This window comes from Chrysochloris asiatica, unplaced genomic scaffold (assembly GCF_000296735.1).
Source record: "Chrysochloris asiatica unplaced genomic scaffold, ChrAsi1.0 scaffold00178, whole genome shotgun sequence".
Taxonomy (NCBI): Eukaryota; Metazoa; Chordata; class Mammalia; order Afrosoricida; family Chrysochloridae; genus Chrysochloris; species Chrysochloris asiatica.
The window spans coordinates 146006-165723 of NW_006408696.1; the positions used below are offsets into that span (position 1 = coordinate 146006).

At 43.7% G+C, this 19718-nt stretch overlaps 1 protein-coding gene across 1 annotated transcript in view; it reads left to right on the forward strand.

Annotated features, from left to right (window-relative positions):
- Positions 1-4087: 4087 nt before the first annotated feature.
- The window catches only part of ITGAL (integrin, alpha L (antigen CD11A (p180), lymphocyte function-associated antigen 1; alpha polypeptide)), a 44969-nt gene continuing 29338 nt past the window's right edge, over positions 4088-19718 (forward strand). The window contains exons 1-15 of the mRNA XM_006871975.1: positions 4088-4145; positions 5280-5382; positions 6274-6368; positions 6480-6547; positions 9303-9420; positions 9544-9674; positions 10343-10488; positions 13278-13410; positions 13569-13719; positions 16951-17024; positions 17141-17273; positions 18061-18212; positions 18545-18682; positions 19127-19324; positions 19469-19599. Coding sequence (XP_006872037.1) covers positions 4088-4145; positions 5280-5382; positions 6274-6368; positions 6480-6547; positions 9303-9420; positions 9544-9674; positions 10343-10488; positions 13278-13410; positions 13569-13719; positions 16951-17024; positions 17141-17273; positions 18061-18212; positions 18545-18682; positions 19127-19324; positions 19469-19599 — 1829 coding nt within the window. The remainder of the gene's footprint in view (positions 4146-5279; positions 5383-6273; positions 6369-6479; positions 6548-9302; positions 9421-9543; positions 9675-10342; positions 10489-13277; positions 13411-13568; positions 13720-16950; positions 17025-17140; positions 17274-18060; positions 18213-18544; positions 18683-19126; positions 19325-19468; positions 19600-19718) is intronic.

Consider the following 19718-nt stretch of genomic DNA (forward strand, 5'->3'; position numbering starts at 1 on the left):
CTTTGGGTGGTTGATGATGCATGGAGGGGATTGGAACCATGGCAATGAGATAACATACGATGGAATGAACGTAAAACTAAAGTTCTTCCATGTAAACTATCATATAATTCACAATAGCAGAATAGCCCAGAGACACACTCGTGGGCAAAAATTAACGGGAACAGACAAATCTCCAGAACTGCTGGGAGCACAAGAAATTAGGAAAGAGACCCACAGAAGGAACTGAAACAATTGAGACACAGATTTGGACTTTTAGCCACCAGAAATGTGAGAAAATTGATTTCTGTTCTTTAAAACCACCTATGTATGGGGGTTTTAGTGGCTGACATTGTTACAACAGCCCAGTACAGAGTCACTATGAGTCGGAACAGACTCAAAGGCACTTAACAGAAACAATAACAAATATAACTAAGAAGGCTCCTAATTGTTATTTAGGACTAGGAAGGGGAGTATCTTAAAAGAGGGCCTTTATCCTTTTACTTACATGTTTCTGAAATGTTTGAATTTTTTAAATGTATATTCTTTTTGTAATTTCTGAGCAAAGATATTTGATTAGATGTAAACTGGAGCTATCCTACAGAGAATCAAAGAATTTAATGTATCAATGTGTGTTATCTAACTGAATTTGACTAGCTGATACCATCTAATTGCTATGTGCCAGCTTGTCATGTTGTAGCAGCCTGGCAGTACTGATCATAGATAATGTGCAGCAAAGCCTTCCCGGGGCAGACTGGAAGTGGTTTTGCAGGTTGGGCAGGATTTTCTAACACAGAGAGAACTAGCATGTCCAGTCCACTTTCCCATAAACAAATGCACTTCTTCTATTTTGTTGCATTTTAAGTATTTCTGTTTGTTTAATTACCCAAATCATATATCTTCCTTGCAAAAACTAAAACAGAAACAAACAAAAAAAGTTCAGATGACACATCAATGTATAAACCTCATTATGCAGAGGTAACCACTGTTTAGAGTTTGCTTGTGTATCTTTTTAGATGTTTTTTAGACACACACCATTTTATTTTTGTTTTAAATTACTTTTTATTGAGATATGACCCTCGTACCATAAAATTCACTAAAAGTGAATTTTGTGGTTTTTAATATATTCACAATATTGTGCAACCGTCTCCACTATCTAATTCCAGAACATGTTCATTGTCCCCAAAAGAAACCCTATATCCACTAGCAGTGTAAATGAATACTTCATTTGATAAGGATCCACACTAAGCTGGTTCCTATGAGGCAAATGTTAAAGATAACCCAAATGTCTAATTTTTCCAAATTACTGTACCACTTCATCATTACTAACATCAACTTCTCCTCTCTTCAGTATTTTCCTTCTGATCAGTGGGTTGCAATGTCTCATGGAACGCACGAAACATATTTACAGTTAAGTGGCTTCTTAGGGAATTAACAGAATACATCTCAGGATTAGAAATGACCCCAAAGTATCAGAAAGAGCTCAGCATATAGTTCGTGATCCAGAACAGCTCTCACCTTCAGCTGTAGGGCCCTGCCCAGAAACTCCGGCAAGTGTTACTACTCAACACTTAACTCCTTGGGTTGGCAAGCCCTACTATAGCCATTTTGCACCACTTTCTCTTGTTACTGTTGTTGCACTGTCTCTCACTGCCTTCTGGGTTACAATTCCTCTCTCTCTCTCTCTCTCTCTCCATGTGTCCCTTTAAGCTTAGGGGGGCCAAATTGACCAGTCCCCTCACTGGAGTTTCATACACGTTGTTTGCATGCCCTATCCCCACAAAGAAATCTTGGTGTGGATCTATGGAGAAGCTCTGGACTGTTAACGAAAAGGCTGGCTGTTCAGACCCACCAGATGCTCCTTCAAAACCCTATGCAGGGTTGCTATGAGTTGGAACCCACTCAACAACACTTATCAGCAACAACAGCAGACCCCACAAAGGTTCCATGCTCCTTATTTGCATTGTTGTTGTTAAGTGCCATTGAGTCAGTTCCCACTCATAGCGACCCTGTACAGGGTTTCAGAGGAGTGACTGGTGAACTTGAACTGCCGAACTTGTGGTTCAAACCAACCTTGCAGGCCAGCGTATTAGCCCGCAGCAAGTTATTCGATCCCCTAGGTGGGCCACAAGCACCTTATTTGTGTACCCAGTCAATGGGTGGGAGTCACAAAGATGATACCTAGAAGGATTATATCTGCATCACAAGCTATTGCCAAGCTCTTCTAGCCATTGGCCCTTTCTAACTTGAAGAATTAACTTCCCCCTCCCATTCTCTTCCCCTGCTCCATGGCAACCACTAATTTATTTTCTGTCTATACAGCTCTGTCTACTGTTGTTGTTGTTGTTATGTGCCATCGAGTCGGTTCCGACCCATAGTGACCCTGTATAGGGTTTCCGAGGGTGTAAATCTTTACGGGAGTAGAAAGCCTCATCTTTCTCCAGCGGTGCAGCTGGTAGTTTCGAACCGCTGACCTTAAGGTTCGCAGCCCGATTCGTAACCACTACGCTAGGACATATTTAAATGGAAAAGTACAATATGTGGCCTTTTGTGTCTATTTTCTTTCACATCAGTGTGTTTGAGGTTTACCCATACTATAGCATGTATCAGGAGTATGGATTCCAACAATAAGGACTGCACTGTGAACCACAAGGCCCACAGTTCGAGCCCACCAGCCACTCAGTGGGAGAAAGATGAGGTTTTCTGCTCCCTTGAAGATGTAAAGTCTTGGAAACCTTATACAGGGTCACTATGAGTTGGAAATGACTCAGTGGTACTTAATGACAGCAAACTATTTTAAATATTGCCTCATATGCATGTAAAAGCTGGACAATGAATAAGGAATACCAAAGAAGAATTGATGTTCTTGAATTATGGTGTTGGCAAAGAATATTGAATATATCGTGGGCTGCTAGAAGAACAAACAAATATGTCTTGGAAGAAATACAGCCAGATGCTCCTTACAAGCAAGGATGGCAAGATTTCATCTCACAGACTTTGGACATGTTATCAAGAGAGATCAGTCCCTAGAGAAGGACATCATGCTTGGTGGAGGGTCAGAAAAAAAGAGGAAGACCCTCAATGAGATGGATTGATACAGGGGTGGCAACAATGGGCTCAAACATGGCAACAATTGTGAGAATGGTACAGGATTGGACCGTGTTTTCTTCTGTTGTACATGAGGTCTCTGGACTCCTAGTGTGGCACTATAGGATCAGCACTGGACTGTGAACCATAAGATCAGCAGTTCAAACCCACCAGCTGCTCCTCAGAAATCCTATACAGCGTCTCTATGAATTGGAACTCACTCAACAGCACTTAACAACAATATCAACAAGGAGGTCTCTATGAGTGGGAACGGACTTGATGGCACCTTGGAACACAATACATTGTTTATTCAAGTCCATGCTCATTTTTTAAAAATTGAGTGATTTATCTTTTTATTATTGAATTATAAAAGTCCTTTCTATATTCTGGATGAAAGTCCCTTTTCAGAAATATAATCTTCACATATTTTCTCCCAATCTGTGTGTTTCACTTTTTGTTTTTAGAACCAAGATGAATTACAAAATACACTGCTCTGCAACTTGATCTTTTTTTCTTTTTAAAAGTGTTTCGTGGACATCTCTCAGTGGAGAGCTACTTCATTCTTGATTCTGCCAAGTTTTTCCCCCTCTTCCTCATTCGTTTTATGGATACATCATTCTATTATGGCTGACTGCAACTTACACAAACAGTTTTCTACTGAACTTTAAACCGCCTTAAGTTCATGTGTTGGTTAGAGACTGCAATGCCATTGCTCTGGGGCAAGAGAGGCAGTCCTCAGATTACTGGGCTTCCTGCTCTTAGATGATGTGAACATGCAAAAGTAGGCACAGGAAACATCTCGAACCTGCTTTTACTTCCCCTCCAAACCCTGTGGTTTCACAACCCCTAGTGTCACACATTACTCCCAATGTCACCAGCCTCTTGCCTCTATGAGAAAGCCTTGCTGTGAGAGGCCCCAGAGCATTATCATTTCCTTCTTTCACTCTGTCTAGGTTGCCAACATATCCCAAGGGCTCTCTGAGACTGGAACCTGAATCGTTTGGTTGTCCCAGAGGCTAGAGAGATGAAGAATTCTTACATCATCTTAATGAAGCTGCTATTGTCTGGACCCTTTCTCTTCGGTAAGCTAAGGAGAAGGGAAGGGGGAACAGATGAAGGGAAGGGGAAGGACGTGTACCTGTGATCAGAGAAACTGCAAGGCTTTGTGAAATTGGATAAATGAGGAGCTTCTCTAAGGGTGGACTGGCCATAGGTAATGTTGGGGTCATAAATCCTGGAGGGAGACAGAGAAAAAGAAAGAGAAAGACATTCAGAGGCAAGGTATGGGAGAAACACAAAGAAAGGAAACAAAGATGGTGGTGGTTAGAGAGGAGGGATGAGGGGTCCTTTGAAAAGACAGATCGTTAACGGATATGTAGTTTGGAGGAGGATGCTGGGCTCTGGTTCTACCCATGGCACTATCTTTCCATTTGATCTTAGGCAAGACTTTTCCCCTTTCTGGACTTGAGTATCTGTATCTAAACAAAGAAAAGACCAGTATCTCTGACCCCCTCAAATTCTGTGGAATAAGTCTGATGCCTGGAAGGAGGGCACGACAGAAGGGACAGTTTGGGTCTGCACATGTTCTTTAGGTTGTGAGGTGGAGCTTGGGGCGGAGGATCTGAAATCTAATGGCAAAGGGAAGCCTGGTCCATGGTGAGGGTGGGAAGTGGGAAAGCCTTAGCTGAATGAGGAGGTAGCCTCACAGGGACCAGTACATGTTAAATTCTCAAGTATGCTGGAGAAAGTCTGAGACTAATTATCTGAGCTCTCAGGAACATGGACCCCGTGACAAGTGTATGGGAAGTGTGCCCTGCTTTGGGGAATCCCCATCTTGTCCCTGTCTGTGACTATGCCACAGGGAGGAGTGGGCCTTCCGTCTCTTCCTTTCTCATGGGCCTTCTTATACTTCCTTCTTTGCTGAGAGGTCAAGCAGAAAGTTGCTGTGTTCTTCCCAGACCTTGGTGCTGCCAGAACTTTGGGTAGGAAGGAGTCACTGCTTCCATATTTTCCCGAGTCAAGGCCCTCAAAAGGAAGTCCAGGAAGGCAGATTCAAGCTCTGCCTCACCTAGACGTGGGTGGCTGGGGGAGGAAGCAGCCAGTTTATAAGTCTGTTGGAGTCCTATTCTGATAGGCCCATAGTTCAGAGGCCACAGTTCTCAGGGCGTACACGGGGGTCCCTGGCTGAAGTGGCTGATACCCCCTCGTTTCCTCAGCTCCGACCTCAAGCTACAACCTGGATGTGCTTCATGTACAGAACTTCTCCTTCCAAGATGCTGGGAGGCATTTTGGGTACCGCGTCCTGCAGGTTGGAAACGGGTGAGCTGTACACATCCCCTACCCCACCCCAAGTCTTTTCAGCCCCACACCGGTAAGGTGCCCCTGATGTCAGCCCTAGTGCTTTCCCAGAGGGTAGCCATGTCATCTTGGCCGACTCCTTAAGTTGGCCAGTAGATGAACCAGAGCAAGTTGTGAGGGCCTGCCTTTCTTGATTTCCTAAGTGGGATTTCTCTGGAAACACAGGGACAAATAAGGCTATCAAGTACGCTAGGTATGATAATCACATTGTTAAAGTGCCACACAAGTGCCTAATAGAAGGGGAAACATATTAGGATCCCTAAAACACTTCCTGAAGTTCTGATGTGGTGCTGTAGGATAAGCACTGCACTGCAAGGTGGGTTTGAACTGCAAGGTAGGTGGTTCAAACCCACCATCTGCTCCTTGGAAACTCTATACAGGTTTGCTTTGAGTTGAAACCAACTTGAAAGCATTTAGCAATATGGAGTCCTGGTTTGGCCCTTAGGATAAGCTCAGGACCTCAAGGTTGGTTTGAACCACAAGGTATGTGGTTCAAAGTCACCAACCACTCCTTGGAAACTCTATATTCAGTCGCTGTGTGTCAAAATCAACCTGATGGCACTTACCAACAACAACATATTGCTTTGAGTTAACTGGTGGGGATCGGAACCCCATCAATAAGCAGGAGTAAAAGGAGCTCTGGTAGCGTAGTGGTTACGAGTCAGGCAGGTCAGCATTTGAAAACTACCAGCTGTTCCGTGGGAGAAAGATGAGGCTTTCTGCTCCCATAAAGATTTACAGCCTCAGAAACCCTACATAGGGTCACTATGAGTCAGAACTGACTCCATGGCACACCGCCACAGGTAGGTAAAGATTTGAGCACTCCATCTCACAGGTGACATTTCTCACCAGGGTTGTCGTAGGAGCTCCAGGTGAGGGGAGCAGCATGGGGAACCTTTATCAGTGCCAGTCAGACACTGGGCACTGCCTACCAGTCAGCCTGAGTGGTAAGTAACCTGTGAGGAAACTGGGAGGGTGGTGTCTCAGGGAAATCAAAACTTGCCCCTACACACCTGGATTGCCTAAGTTCTTCCAGACCAACTTTCTGATGCCTACAGGTTTCAACTATACTTCCAAATACTTGGGAATGACCTTGACAACTGACCTCACAAGTGGAAACCTTTTGGTAAGATTTTGTGTAGGGTGAGAGCAAACCCTATGAAGGCTAGGAAATTGACACTGAAAAGAAGGAAATGGAGAAAAGTTTCCACAGGGGGTTAAAGGCATCAGAGAGATTCCTGATTTATCAGTGTTTTTAAAGAACCAACTAAGAGCCAGCTATTTTCAAGACCTTAGTTACTTTACCTTTTCCATGCCCAAATATAAAATGTATGTGACTATTGATTGATATATAATTATTTTTGGTGGTACACAAACTTTTTTTGTTTTTAACATTTCATTGTGCTTTGGGTCAAAGTTACACATTTTAAAAAAGCTTTTTATGTCTTTAAGTAAAGGTTAATTATACAAACTTGTAAAGTTTTAATAGTTAGAGCCAAACACACTGCCACAGAATCGATTCTTATAGGACAAAGCAGAGCTGTTCCTTAGGGTTCCCAGACTGCAAATCTTTACAGGGTTAGACAGCCTCATCTTTCTCCTGTTTAATAGCTATATATTTATTTAATGAATCATTGGGAAAAGTATGCACGTACATAAAACTTGTGATTTCTTGAATTGTATTGCTTAGGATGAGACTAAAGTAAGAAAGAGAAAACTATATTTAAAGGAAAATTTAAGTGAATAATAGTATGGGTGATTTGCCCAAGCAGGCAGAAATTGTGAGGTGGTGCACAAATGCTTAAAGTATGGGAAACACTGCCTTATTTTGCACATCCCTCAAAACAGTTGGGTGACGGGTGGAGACCTGGTTGGCCAGCAGTGTGGCAAGACCTGGGGACTCTTGGGCCCAGAGTCAGTGACATAACCACAGAGGACTAGAGTGGAGAGTGAAGCATCTAGCTGATAAGAAGAGAGGGCATATGCACAAGAACACCTACACTTGCAGATAACACCCACTTAACCTGGATTCAATGACTGGATGATCAGAGCTCAACTAGAAGAAAAAAAGAGTAATCTGATACAATTTGATGAACTTGACTTACGCCTATGGATGCAGTAGGTCAAAAGAGGGCACAAATCTTTATAGCAAGGATCATTCCCACCCCCTCCACACACAGAGTAGACAGGGATAGGCAACTTGGACATTGGCTACCCAAAATGGGGGGGTGGGGGGGCGGCTACAAAGGCAAGAAGTGACTGGCTTACAAGCTTTCAAGAGGGAACCTAGAGCCAGAGGGTGTGGAGGAAGGTAGAATCTCCACTGAGTAGTATCCAATCTGTCTAGGCGGGGCTGATGAAATGAAATGCGGATAGGTCTCTTATGATACAATAATGAATAACTGTTATCAGGATTGATTGTGAAGGTTGGGAATGTAAAGGTAGATGTTTTATAGCAAGGAGGGGAGTGATTAACTTTGCAGTCTAGGAGCGGAGGTCCCTGGTAGGATCAAGGGAGAAGAGCAGAGAGCGGGACCCTATTTAGAGAAGCAGTGATGCCTGAGATGGAGGCAGAGACGATGACGTGGAGAGATGGAGCAGCTGGGGACTTTAGACACAGAGAGGGAGAGGGTCTGTGTGCTGACGACCGGGGGTAGGCTTGTCTACCCTTTGGTTGGTTGATGATGCATGGAGGGGATTGTAACCATAGCAATGAAATGATATACAATAGGATGAATGTAAAACTTATGTTCTCCCATATAAATTATCACATAATTCACAATAAAACATTAAAACAAAAAAACAAAAAAAAAAAAAAACAGTTGGGTGAGACAGGGACCCATATATACATTTTGCATAAGAAGAAATAGGACCAAAGAGGTTGAGAGACTGCCAAGGTCACATGGTTGTAAAAAGCCAGGATTTGAATTAAATTCCCAAGTTCCTTGCTCTTTCCAATTCTCACCAGTAGCACCCCTCTGACCCAGCTGTTAGTGAGAGAAGACGGTGGTGGTTATGTGCCATGGAGTCACTTCTGACTCATAGTGACCCTGTACAGGGTTTCCGAGGCTGTAAATCTTTATGGGAGCAAAAAGCCTCACCTTTCTCCTGGGGAACAGCTGGTAGTTTCGAACTGCTGACCTTAAGTTTCACAGCCCGATTCATAACCACTATGCTACCAGAGCTCCTCTCACTAATTCCTTCCATCTCCTATCTCTCACATAATTGGAGCTTAGTACTAACTATTGTTATATGCAAGACTCTGTGATAGAATCTGATGGGAGAAGAGAAATGAGATACAAAGATGACCATAATATGAACTCTGACATGTGAGAAAGTCTGGTCTGGCAGGAAAGATGGCTAGAAATGTAAGAAACAGCATTTGTATTCTGAGAGTGGTGAATGATTGGGCATAAATGCAGAATGTGAGATTAGGAATGGGTGAGGTTGGATGTTGGCTAGTGCCCAAGTATAAGCAATTTTGAATGCCAACTTAAGGAGTTAAGAGTTTATTCACTATAGGTAGTCAGTGTCCAATGACCTACAGTATTAATCAAGTTATTGTGGAGGCAAAGTCAACCAATGAAATGTAAAGAAAGAGCCCTGGTGTCACAGTGAGTTAAGTGGTGGGTTGCTAACCAAAAGGTTGGCGGTTTGAGCCCACCAGTTGGTCCACAGGAGAAAGATAAGGCAGTTGGCCTGTGTAAAGAGGCAGTTGCCTCTGTTCTGTAGGGTCATGATGAGTGGGAATAAACTAGACAGCAGTTTCATTGGATGTAAGGAGTAAGGGAGAAGGATCATGACACTGAAGGGTTTTGTTCTTGGCTAATGACATTCAAAGGACAGATCAGGAAGAACCCTTTTACATTTGCTTCCTTCAGGCCTGTGACCCTGGGCTGTCTCGGGTATGTGACCAGAATATGTATCTAAGTGGCCAGTGTTACCTCTTCCACCAGAATTTGGAGAGCCCAGTGCTGCAAGGACGCCCTGGTTATCAGGGTAAGCCACCCTGATCCATGGATGGGAAAGACCCCAACAGGTCCAGTGGGTAAAGAGTACTTCCAGCATTGGTAATCCAAACACTGGTGACACTTCAAGTCTCTTTATGTCTGGCCTTTGTAGAATGTATAAAGGGCAATGTAGACCTGGTCTTTCTGTTTGATGGTTCAATGAGCATGCAGCAAGATGAATTTCAGAAAATTGTGGACTTCATGAAGGAAGTGATGAAGAAACTCAGCAACTCTTCCTACCAGGTAAATGTATTAAAATTCTCGGTTGCAAGCAACGGATGTCTACCTGAACTAGCTTAAACCTTTATGGAAATTTTAATATGAGGTGTCTCCAAAACCTAAGAGTATGTCTTTAACTGAATCTCAGGAAGGGACAAGAACTAGAGAGTAGAAAGCGGCTAGAACTTTCTAATTCTCATTTGTGCGTCTTTCTGTATTTTTGTTTCCTTCTTCTCCTCTGTAAGCTGTCTCCCTTAGCTTCTTTGGGTCACATGGGCTTGTAAAAGCTCCATGTCTTTTTAACCTTCTTCTCAACCATCTCCTTTTTCTGTAAATTCCAAATTTCAGAGATTTTTGACTGACTTTGCCTCTGTTGAGTGACCATCCCTGGCTCAGCCAGCTGCATCCAATTTAGCAGGGTCACTCAGAAAAAAATATGACTACTGGGAACAATTCCTATTGGTGAGAAGGTGAACCCAGAAAAGAGTTCACTAAACAGCACAACATAACAAAGCAGGAGTTTATTTAATGTTATTTCTATGATTGTTTATATTTTGCCTCATTTTTAAAAGAATGGTATGAGGCAAGAATGTAGTGTTGAGTTTCCCAGAAGTTATACAGGATGTAGAAATTTGAAGAGCTAAATGAAAAAAGATATGTAATTCCACATTGTTTCTTCCTTTCTTTTCTAGTTTGCTGCGGTTCAGTTTTCCACAACCTACAAAACGGAATTTAGTTTCTTGGATTATGCTCAGCGAAAAGACCCCGACATCCTGTTAGCCAACGTAAACCATATGCGCCAGTTGACCAACACCTTTGGTGCTATCAAATATGTCATGTGAGTTCCTTTTGGCAGGAGACAGTCCATCCATTCTAACCTCTTCTAAGGACTCAGTAAGGGATAGTTTATTGTGAAAATTCAAGTGAAGGAATGTTCATCAAGGTTTTGATTCTAAGTAGCAGAAACCCACTCTACATTGACTAAATCCAAAATGGAAATTGTTGGGAGGGTATAGTGATAACACATGAACCTTGGGAGCACAAAGTGTTGCCAGGTCCTCATGAGAGACGAGAATAAGGATATGGATAGTGACCATGAACACAGGCAGCCACAGTTGTTGTTGTTGTTAAGTGCCGTCGAGTCAATTCCGACCCATAGCAACCTTGTATAGGGTTTCCGAGGAGCCACTGGTGAGCTTGAACCACCGACCTTGCAGTTCAAACGGCTTTGCAGTCTGGCGCATTAACCCACAGTGCCACACCAGGACTCCAGGCAGCCACAGTGGGAGTCAGTGTCTGAAGACAGTAAATGAACAAAAACCTCAAATAGTCAAAATTATACTTGAAAGATTCTTTGAATTGTTCATAAAATTCAGTATATTCAAGTCCCATGTTGGAAGCTGGCATACCCTAATCTCCTAAATTCAATGAAGAAAATGTTTTCCCCCAGAGTTGGACCAGACTTCTGGGTTAAAATTGAGGCTTGGATGAAAGCAGTTCAGTTGTGTTGAAGGGCCATACTGTATTAAAGCAAACACAAAAAGATGAACCCCTGTTTAAATGGTAGAGCTGCCACGAAAACACAGAACTGGTTTGGGGAAGAGGAGAATGGTGTCTTCTGTCTCATCCTCACTCTGGGCAGACACTGAGATAGAAGTAGGCTCTTGTGTACTATTTCTTTTATTTTTCTCATCTTCATTTCTTTGCAAAGCATGTGTGGTTGAATTTGCATAAGTTAAACGTGCATGTGATACACCTTCTTAAGACTCTCCATGCTCGTTTCCAGTTGTTTTCTTTTGGGGCTCCCTTGGTCAGCCATGTCCACTTCATTCTTCACTTTTTGTAGACAGATCCGGTATGTAAAGGGTCAAATGTGTCCATTCATAAGAAGGCTGCTTCAGTTCCTTAGTTCAGAAGAACAACCTGAATTTCAGCCTGAAGATGGAAAATCAGATTGGCTGATCCTAAGTCAGATATCCATGGGTCCAACCAGTATGGTGGCTCCATATGATCAACACAAGACTGTGAGCCACAAAGTCCATGGTTCAAACTCACTATCTGCTCTGCAGGAGAAAGAGAAGGCTTTGTACTCTCAGAAAGATTTGTAAAGCCTCAGAAACCCCATACAGTGCCACTGTAAGTCGGTACTTAACAACAGTAACAACCTTTGTGGACAGGAGCTGTTCTTGGAGAAAAGAGACACCATAGAAGGGAAAGCCATCCTAAAAGGTGTCAATTGTGGAAGCAAAAAGAGACAGTCATGGATGTTTATTTAACAAATAGTTCTTTTAAAAAAAGGAACGCTTCTTGAATTTTTGTGTCATCCTTGAGGAGGGGGCTATGCTGATCTTCTCTTTATCATTCCAATTAGTATATGTGCTGCCGAAGCAAGCCCTTAACAAATATTTCTTGAGTAGCATAGTGGTTACGAATCAGGCTGTGAACCGCAAGGTCAGCAGTTCGAAACTACCAGCTGCTCCGCAGGAGAAAGATGAAACTTTCTGCTCCCGTAAAGACTTACAGCCTCGGAAACCCTGTCCAGGGTCATTATGAGTCAGAACCAACTCCATGGCACATAACAACAACAACAACAACACACATATTAGTGTGATAGGCAGTATTCTAGAACAGGGGTTGACCATTTTTCTGTGAAGATCCAGACAGTGAGTATTTTAGGCTTTGTTAGCCAAGATATGGTCTCTGTTGCAGATTTTTCTTTGTGTTTATAACTCTGCATCAATAATAATTAGCCCAAGGCTGACCCCCAAAATGTGAAGATAATTCACATCCCTGCTTTTCCAGATTTCCATCTCTGACATCAGGCCATGCACATTTCTATCTCCTTCAATCTTGAACAACAACCAAGAATTGTTGTTGTTGCTATGTTGTTGTTGTTAAGTGCCATCCAGTCAGTTCTGACTCATAGCGACCCTATATAGGATTTCTGAGGCTATAAATCTTTGCAGGTGCAGAAAGCACCATCTTTCTCCCACCAAGCGGCTGGCAGGCAAGAATTGTGGACCTTGCGGTTCACAGTCCAGCGCTCATTGTATGGGACCACCGCACTCCAGAACTAGGTCTTTACTAAACATCTCCCTGCACAGTCCTGTGCTTGAGCAACCATTTCATATCCTTTTGTGGTTATATTTTAAAGCTTATAGTGAGTACACCCCTTCTGAGAGTTCTGTGTGTCAGTCTAGTGAGTTACTGAACCCACAGGGAGTAGTGAAAGACATCTGCCTATTGGGCGGTTGGTTAGAAGAACCAAGTCCTAACTTCAGTCTTCCTTCCCTTTATTTCACATGTATGAACTCTGAGCCAGGAATAAAAGCTATAGCAGCAAATCAAACCTAGACGGTCCTTCACTGCAGGAATTCAGGGTTTAGGGGGAAAGCAGACACAGAAACCAGCAATAATCTCAAAGGAGATGTGTGGCAGTCAAGATGAGGTGAAGGTTTGGAGGATCTGCCTGGAAATGTGAGAAGGTCTTTTGCAAAGTGCGTAAGAAGGCAATGACCAGATGCAGAATTCCAGCTGTAGGGTGGAGGACCAGAAGGGGAAGAAAGGAGGAAGACCTTAGGCCCAGATTTGGGATGAGTCTCTCACATTCCTTCTCCCTGGACACAGGACAGAGGTGTTCCGGCAAGACCTGGGGGCCCGGCCAGATGCCACTAAAGTGCTCATCATCATCACAGATGGGGAAGCCACTGACCATGGCAACATTGACATGGCCAAAGATGTCATCCGCTACATCATTGGGGTATGGGCCCTTAGACGTCTTCCTGGCTTCTTCTTATGTCTTATCTCTTCCTCTCTTCCTTAATTCCATCCCCCTTCCTACCTGAGCACCAGGAGTTATGAAAATAACAGAAAACAGGTCTGTGGTTCTGGGGATGCCACTTCTTCACTCTTTTACAGATTGGGAAGCATTTTAAGACAAAGGAAAATCAGGAATCACTCCATAAATTTGCCTCAAATCCTGTGGAGGAGTTTGTAAAGATTCTGGACACATTTGAGAAGCTTAAAAATCTATTCAATGAGCTGCAAAAGAAGATCTATGTCATTGAGGGTGAGTGGCAAGCACTGTACACAGGGGATATGCACAGCGTCTCCCCTGTATCGTTGGATTGTTGTTGTTGTTAAGTGCCGTCAAGTCGGTTCCGACCCATAGCGACCCTGTAGAGGGTTTCCAAGGAGTGACTGATGAGCTTGAACCACCAAACCTGCAATTCAAACTGACTTTGCAGTCTAGTGCATTAACCCACAGCACCACACCAGGACTCCACAGTATGAGCACATTGAGTATGGAGTCCTGGTATGGCGTTGTAGGATAAACACTGCAACGTTGGCAGTTCAAACTCAGGAAACCTATATGGCACTTAACAACAACAACACAACATTGAGTATATGCCAAGAGAAAGAGAAGGTTTTCTGCCCCCATAAAAATTGACAGCCTTGGAAACTCTATGCAGGGTCACTATGAGTCGGAGCCAACTCAACGGCACATATGACATCATCAACATTGAGTATATGAATCTGTGACAGAGCTCTCCTGAGAAAAGCCTCTAGTGGGAATTTAGGAGAGGGTGATAAACGTGCCTCTGATATTTCTCTGCGAAATCCCATCTTTCTTTTGGAGCTCAATTTGATCCAGGGTAGGATCCATGATTGACCTTTCTCTTCCATTGCCGCCTGAGTAATGAAGAATGGGTTGCAATTTCTTCCTATCCTCACTCATTTCACTCACCTTAGGCTCCAAATTGCTCATCTGAGGCTTCCGTTGGCAAGCGAATCGGGGCCCAATGAGAGCTCACAGACCCTCTTCTTTAACCTAGAATTGTTGTTGTTAAGTGCCATTGAGTAGGTTCTGACTCCTAGAGACTCTGTATAGAGTTTACGAGGAGCAACCGGTGGTTTGAACTGCCAAAGTTTGTGGTTAGCAGTCCAGTGCTTATCCTACAGCGCCACACCAGGAGAAGGCTCTTATTGTAGTCACCAGATAGCGAGCTGTCTATAGGAGGATATTCCTCAGGAAGCCTAAATGTTATAAAAGACATGATTCCATGTGGGCAAGTCTCCTTTGATAACACACAGTCTGGGGAGTCAGTTTAGTTGAAGAAGCAAAGTGGTATATAGATAGAATTGATTCAGCCAGACACACTCAAGAATCTGACTTGCCTTGCAATCTTAACCTTAATGCCAATTCCTCTTTGAGCATCATTGTATGCCTCTGTGAAATGGGGACAATACTACAGGGAAGATTTAACTGCTCAGCAAAGTGTTTGGTAGTTTGTAGGCGTTCTATTAATGATAGTGCTTATCTCTAGCCCTTATTCTCTACTCTGACTGACCTGCTCTTACTCACCTCCACATCTTAGTTTAGATGTCCTCTTCTTTGCTGTGTTCTTGCTGATCATCCCAGGTTTGTGTTAGGAACTCCTTCCTGTGTGTACTACTGAATCTATCAGTGTTCTCTACTCTAGCCCTGTGACTTTGGGCTCTGTTGTCTACTCAATATCTGTCTCCCATATTCCATTGTAAGGTCTATCATGACATTGTGTGCACTTTTTCACCTTGTTATCCCTGGCACCTAATATTTGTTGTTGTTTTTGTTACGTGCTTTCAAGTTGGTTCCAACTCATAACAACCCAGGGTACAACGAAACATTGCCCAGCCCTGTGCCATCCTCACAATTATTCCTATGCTTGATCCACTCTTGTTGCTACTGTATCAATGAACAAATCATCACAATTAATTGCTATTTCTTGGAAGCTTACATGTTACAGGGACTTTACATTACTGAATTCAGTCCTCTCAGCATCCTTGTAAGGCTGGTGATCTTTTCACTTGATTAATTCATGCTTGCAACAACCATGTACTAGGCACTGTGTCTAAGACACGCAGGGATTTTGCCAAAGCAGAGTTCGTGTTAAAGTTGGATTGAGAAAGTTAACAAACAAGTAAACAACATGACAATTAGGGACTGTGAAGTGAATAAAGTGATGAGATAGATTTAACAGGAAAGGTCACTTTAGATAGGCGTCTATCAAAGAAGGCCTTTCTAAGGTGACTTTTGAGCTGAAACATGAAAGATGAGAAACAAATAGTTATGTGAAGAATATGGGCAATGGAAAAGAGAAGAGCGAGTATAAAGTCCAGGAGGTGGGGAAGGGCATTGACTTAGGCTGGGTTCTCTAGAGAAGCAAAACCAGTGAAACTTATGTATGTATGTTGCTAAGTGCTGTTAAGGTCTGAGGATCAAACCAACTTTGCAGTTGTATATGTATGTATGTGGAGTCCTGGTGTGGCGCTGAGGGTTAATGCACTGGACTGCAAAGTCAGTGGTTCAAGCTCACCAACTGCTCCTAGGAAACCCTATACAGGGTTGCTATGAGTTGGAACTGACTCAACAGCACTTAACAACAACATATATATATATATACACACATATTTGTAATATATATGTAAAATATAGTTATATATATAACATTATATATATATATATATATATGGAGGGAAGTTTATATCAAGGAAATGGCTCACAATTGTAGAAATGGGGATGTCCCAAGTCCAGGTCAGATGAACCAAGATCAGCAGGCAGGTGTACAGGTTAACAGAGCAGGCCACTGGCTCAAGTCCAAAGTACTGGAGGTTGGAGGACAAGATCCATGCCCAGCAGAAAGTAAACAAGCTTTGCTTGAGTGTCTAATATATTGGAAGCAGGCCACACCCCAAGGAAACATCCTTTCAGTTCATTGGCTCCTCATAGCCAATCATCTAAGAGTTAATCACCTTGTATTAGGATCTCATTACGGGGATAGCTACATCTCAATTGCCAATCTACTGAGAATTCTGACCCAGTCAAGTTGACACAAGACCTTAACTCTTATAGACATGTTGATAGAATTTAAAAGATCCATGTGATAGGTGATGATGGTCCCGACTCATAGTGACCATACCTAGGGTTTCTATGGCTAGAAATCTTTATGGGAGCAAAAGCCTCATCTTTCTCCTATGGAATTGCTTGTAGTTTTGAATTGCTGACCGCGACGTTAGCAACCTAATACATAACCACTACACTATCAGAGCTCCTTGTCCCTTGGTGATGATGATGGTTATGTGCCGTGGAGTTGGTTCTGACTCATAGCGACCCTGTACAGGGTTTCTGAGGCTGTAAATCTTTACAGGAACAGAAAACCTCATCTTTCTCCTGCGGAACAGTGGTAGTTTCGAACTGTTAACCATGATGTTAGCAGCCCGATTCATAATCGCTACACTACCAGAGCTCTTTGTCCCTTAGGCACAAGCAAACAGGACCTGACGTCCTTCAACATGGAGCTATCCTCCAGCGGAATCAGTGCTGACCTCAGCTGGGTGAGTGGTGGGAGGGAAGGAAGCAGAGGGCCTGCGGAGCAGCAGCTGAAGAGCCTGTTATGGACATGCCGCCCACTTCAAGAGAATGGCTGACCCGATTTACCTCCCTTGGGCAGGGTCATGGAGTCGTGGGAGCAGTTGGAGCCAAGGACTGGGCTGGGGGCTTTCTAAACCTGAAAGAAGACCTGTGGGGTGACACATTTGTTGGGAATCAACCACTGACACAGGAAGCAAGAGCAGGATACTTGGGTGAGAGCTTCTCTTTTCTGCTGAGTACTTTTGGTTTTCAATGGACAGAGAGTCACCCACACAGACTTTCAAAATACTGATGAAAGCAATTGAGTAGCCAGCATGAACAACTCAGAGTTCAAATATGGCTACAATTAAAAAAAAATAATAAAATGTTTGGAGCTCCTGGGTGGTGCAAACAGCCAATGTTCTTGGATGCTCACTGAGAGGTTGGAGGTTAGAATCCACTCACAGCCACCTCGAAAGAAATACCTATCAATCTGCTCTGAAAAGCCAACACTGAAAATGCTGTTCTCATCTGACATACAGTGAGTCAGAACTGACTCAGTGATAGCTGGTAATGGTATGTTGTTGTTGTTAAGTGTCATGGAGTCAGTTCCGATTCATAGTGACCCTGTATAAGGTTTCTGAGGGGCAGCTGATGGGTTTGAACAGCTGACCTTGTGGTTAGCAGTCCAGTGCTCATCCTACAGCACCACACCAGGACTCCAGTATATATTATAATATATGTTGTTGTTCGTAAGTGCTGTCAAGTCCGTTCTGACTCATAGCGACCCTGTATAGGGTTTCCTAGGAGTAGTTGGTGGGCTTGAACCACCGATCTTGTGATTCAAATCAACCTTACAGTTCAGCGCATTAACCCGCAGTGCCACACATACATATTTTATAGAATAGTGTGGTGCTGTTGGATAAGCATTGGGCTGCTAACTAAAAGGTTGAAAGTTCAAACCCACCAGCCACTGCACAGGAGAAAGAGGAGGTTCTTGCTCACTCTCTTGCTACTCAGGTTACTCCGTGACCTGGCTGCTCTCCCAGAGACACACATTGCTGCTGGCAGCTGGAGCACCTCGGTATCAACATGTGGGGCGGGTGCTGCTGTTTCAGGAACCAAAGGACAGAGGAAACTGGACCCAGGTCCAGAAAATAGATGGGACCCAGGTGAGCACAATCAAGGGGCATCCTGAGACTAGGCACTATGTATGACATTTGTTGTAATCTCTGTTAGTCTTAGGACACTTGCTCACTTAGGATATGGCACAAGCACTATGCAAACATTATCACATTTGGTCCTCCCAAAGACCTCTGAAGTAATCTTTGTCATCAACACAAAGAGTTTGTCTTGTCTTATGCACTCTAGGGTGAATCCAGGATTTAAATCTACATTTGAGAAGCTGGAAGAAGATGGATTTAGTGCAGCTGATGGGGACAGAATTGTCCTGTCATCTTCTGAGATCTCTGGCTCTTTCTCAAACATCGTGCTTTTCTTGCAGATTGGCTCTTATTTTGGTGGAGAGTTGTGTGGTGTTGACATGGACCAAGATGGGGAGACAGAACTGCTGCTGATTGGAGCCCCCCTGTTCTATGGGGACCAGAGAGGAGGCCAGGTGTTTGTCTACCACAGAAAACAGGTGGGTATCAAGAGGACTTTGAGCCAAGGAGGGTGGGAGAAGCAGAGGTTCATAGGTCTATTCAGGTGCCAGTTATTCTGAAAAACTTGACATGCTTGATCATATGTTAATCAAACTTTTAGAACAACAGATAATAGCAGCTAATAGTCATTGTGGCTGGACTGTGAGCAAGACCCAGTGCCCAATGTTTTCTATGTATCTGATCTCATTTGATCCTCACAATCACCTTCTGAGATACTCCAAGCTTTAGCTGACAAATGGGAACACTGAGGCTCTGTAAGGTTAGGTAACTTTGCAAAGCCACAAGGTCACACAGATGGAGGTGGAGCCAGATGGCACCATCTACCATTTCTTTAGCATTCCTCACTGTCACCCTTGCTGTTATCTGCAGAAGTTTGCTGAATAACTGAGTGTGGTGCAGCATGTCTTCTTGTATCCTCCCAGCTGGAGTTCGAAGTGGTCTCAGAACTGCAGGGGGATCCTGGCTATCCCCTTGGGCGTTTCGGAGCAGCCATCACTGCCCTGACAGACATCAATGGGGATAAACTGATGGACGTCGCTGTGGGAGCCCCACTGGAGGATGAGGGGGTTCTGTATATCTTCAATGGACGGCCTGATGGGCTCAACCCCAGGCCGAGCCAGGTAAAATACCCCTGCCTGCCAATCATAAAGCCAGTCCCAGGAACCTTGAAGTCTCCAAGCCCAGACCCACTCTCCTGCCTGACTCTTCCCTGCCTCCAACCTGTCCTCTCCCCAGGTTGGCATGAACTTATTTTTTGCTTTCAGCGAATAAAGGGAGCCCAAGTGTCCTCAGGAATTCGGTGGTTTGGACGGTCCATCCACGGAGTGAAGGACCTTGGAGGAGACGGTCTGGCAGATGTGGCTGTGGGAGCTGAGGGTGGAGTGTTTGTACTGAGGTGAGATGGTACTTCTGAGCCCACCTAAGAATACCTTTAGTTGCCATCCTTTGACCAGTTACCATGTCCAAGACACCAAGCTAAGTGCTTCCAGGCACTAGCGCATTTGATCTTCACCA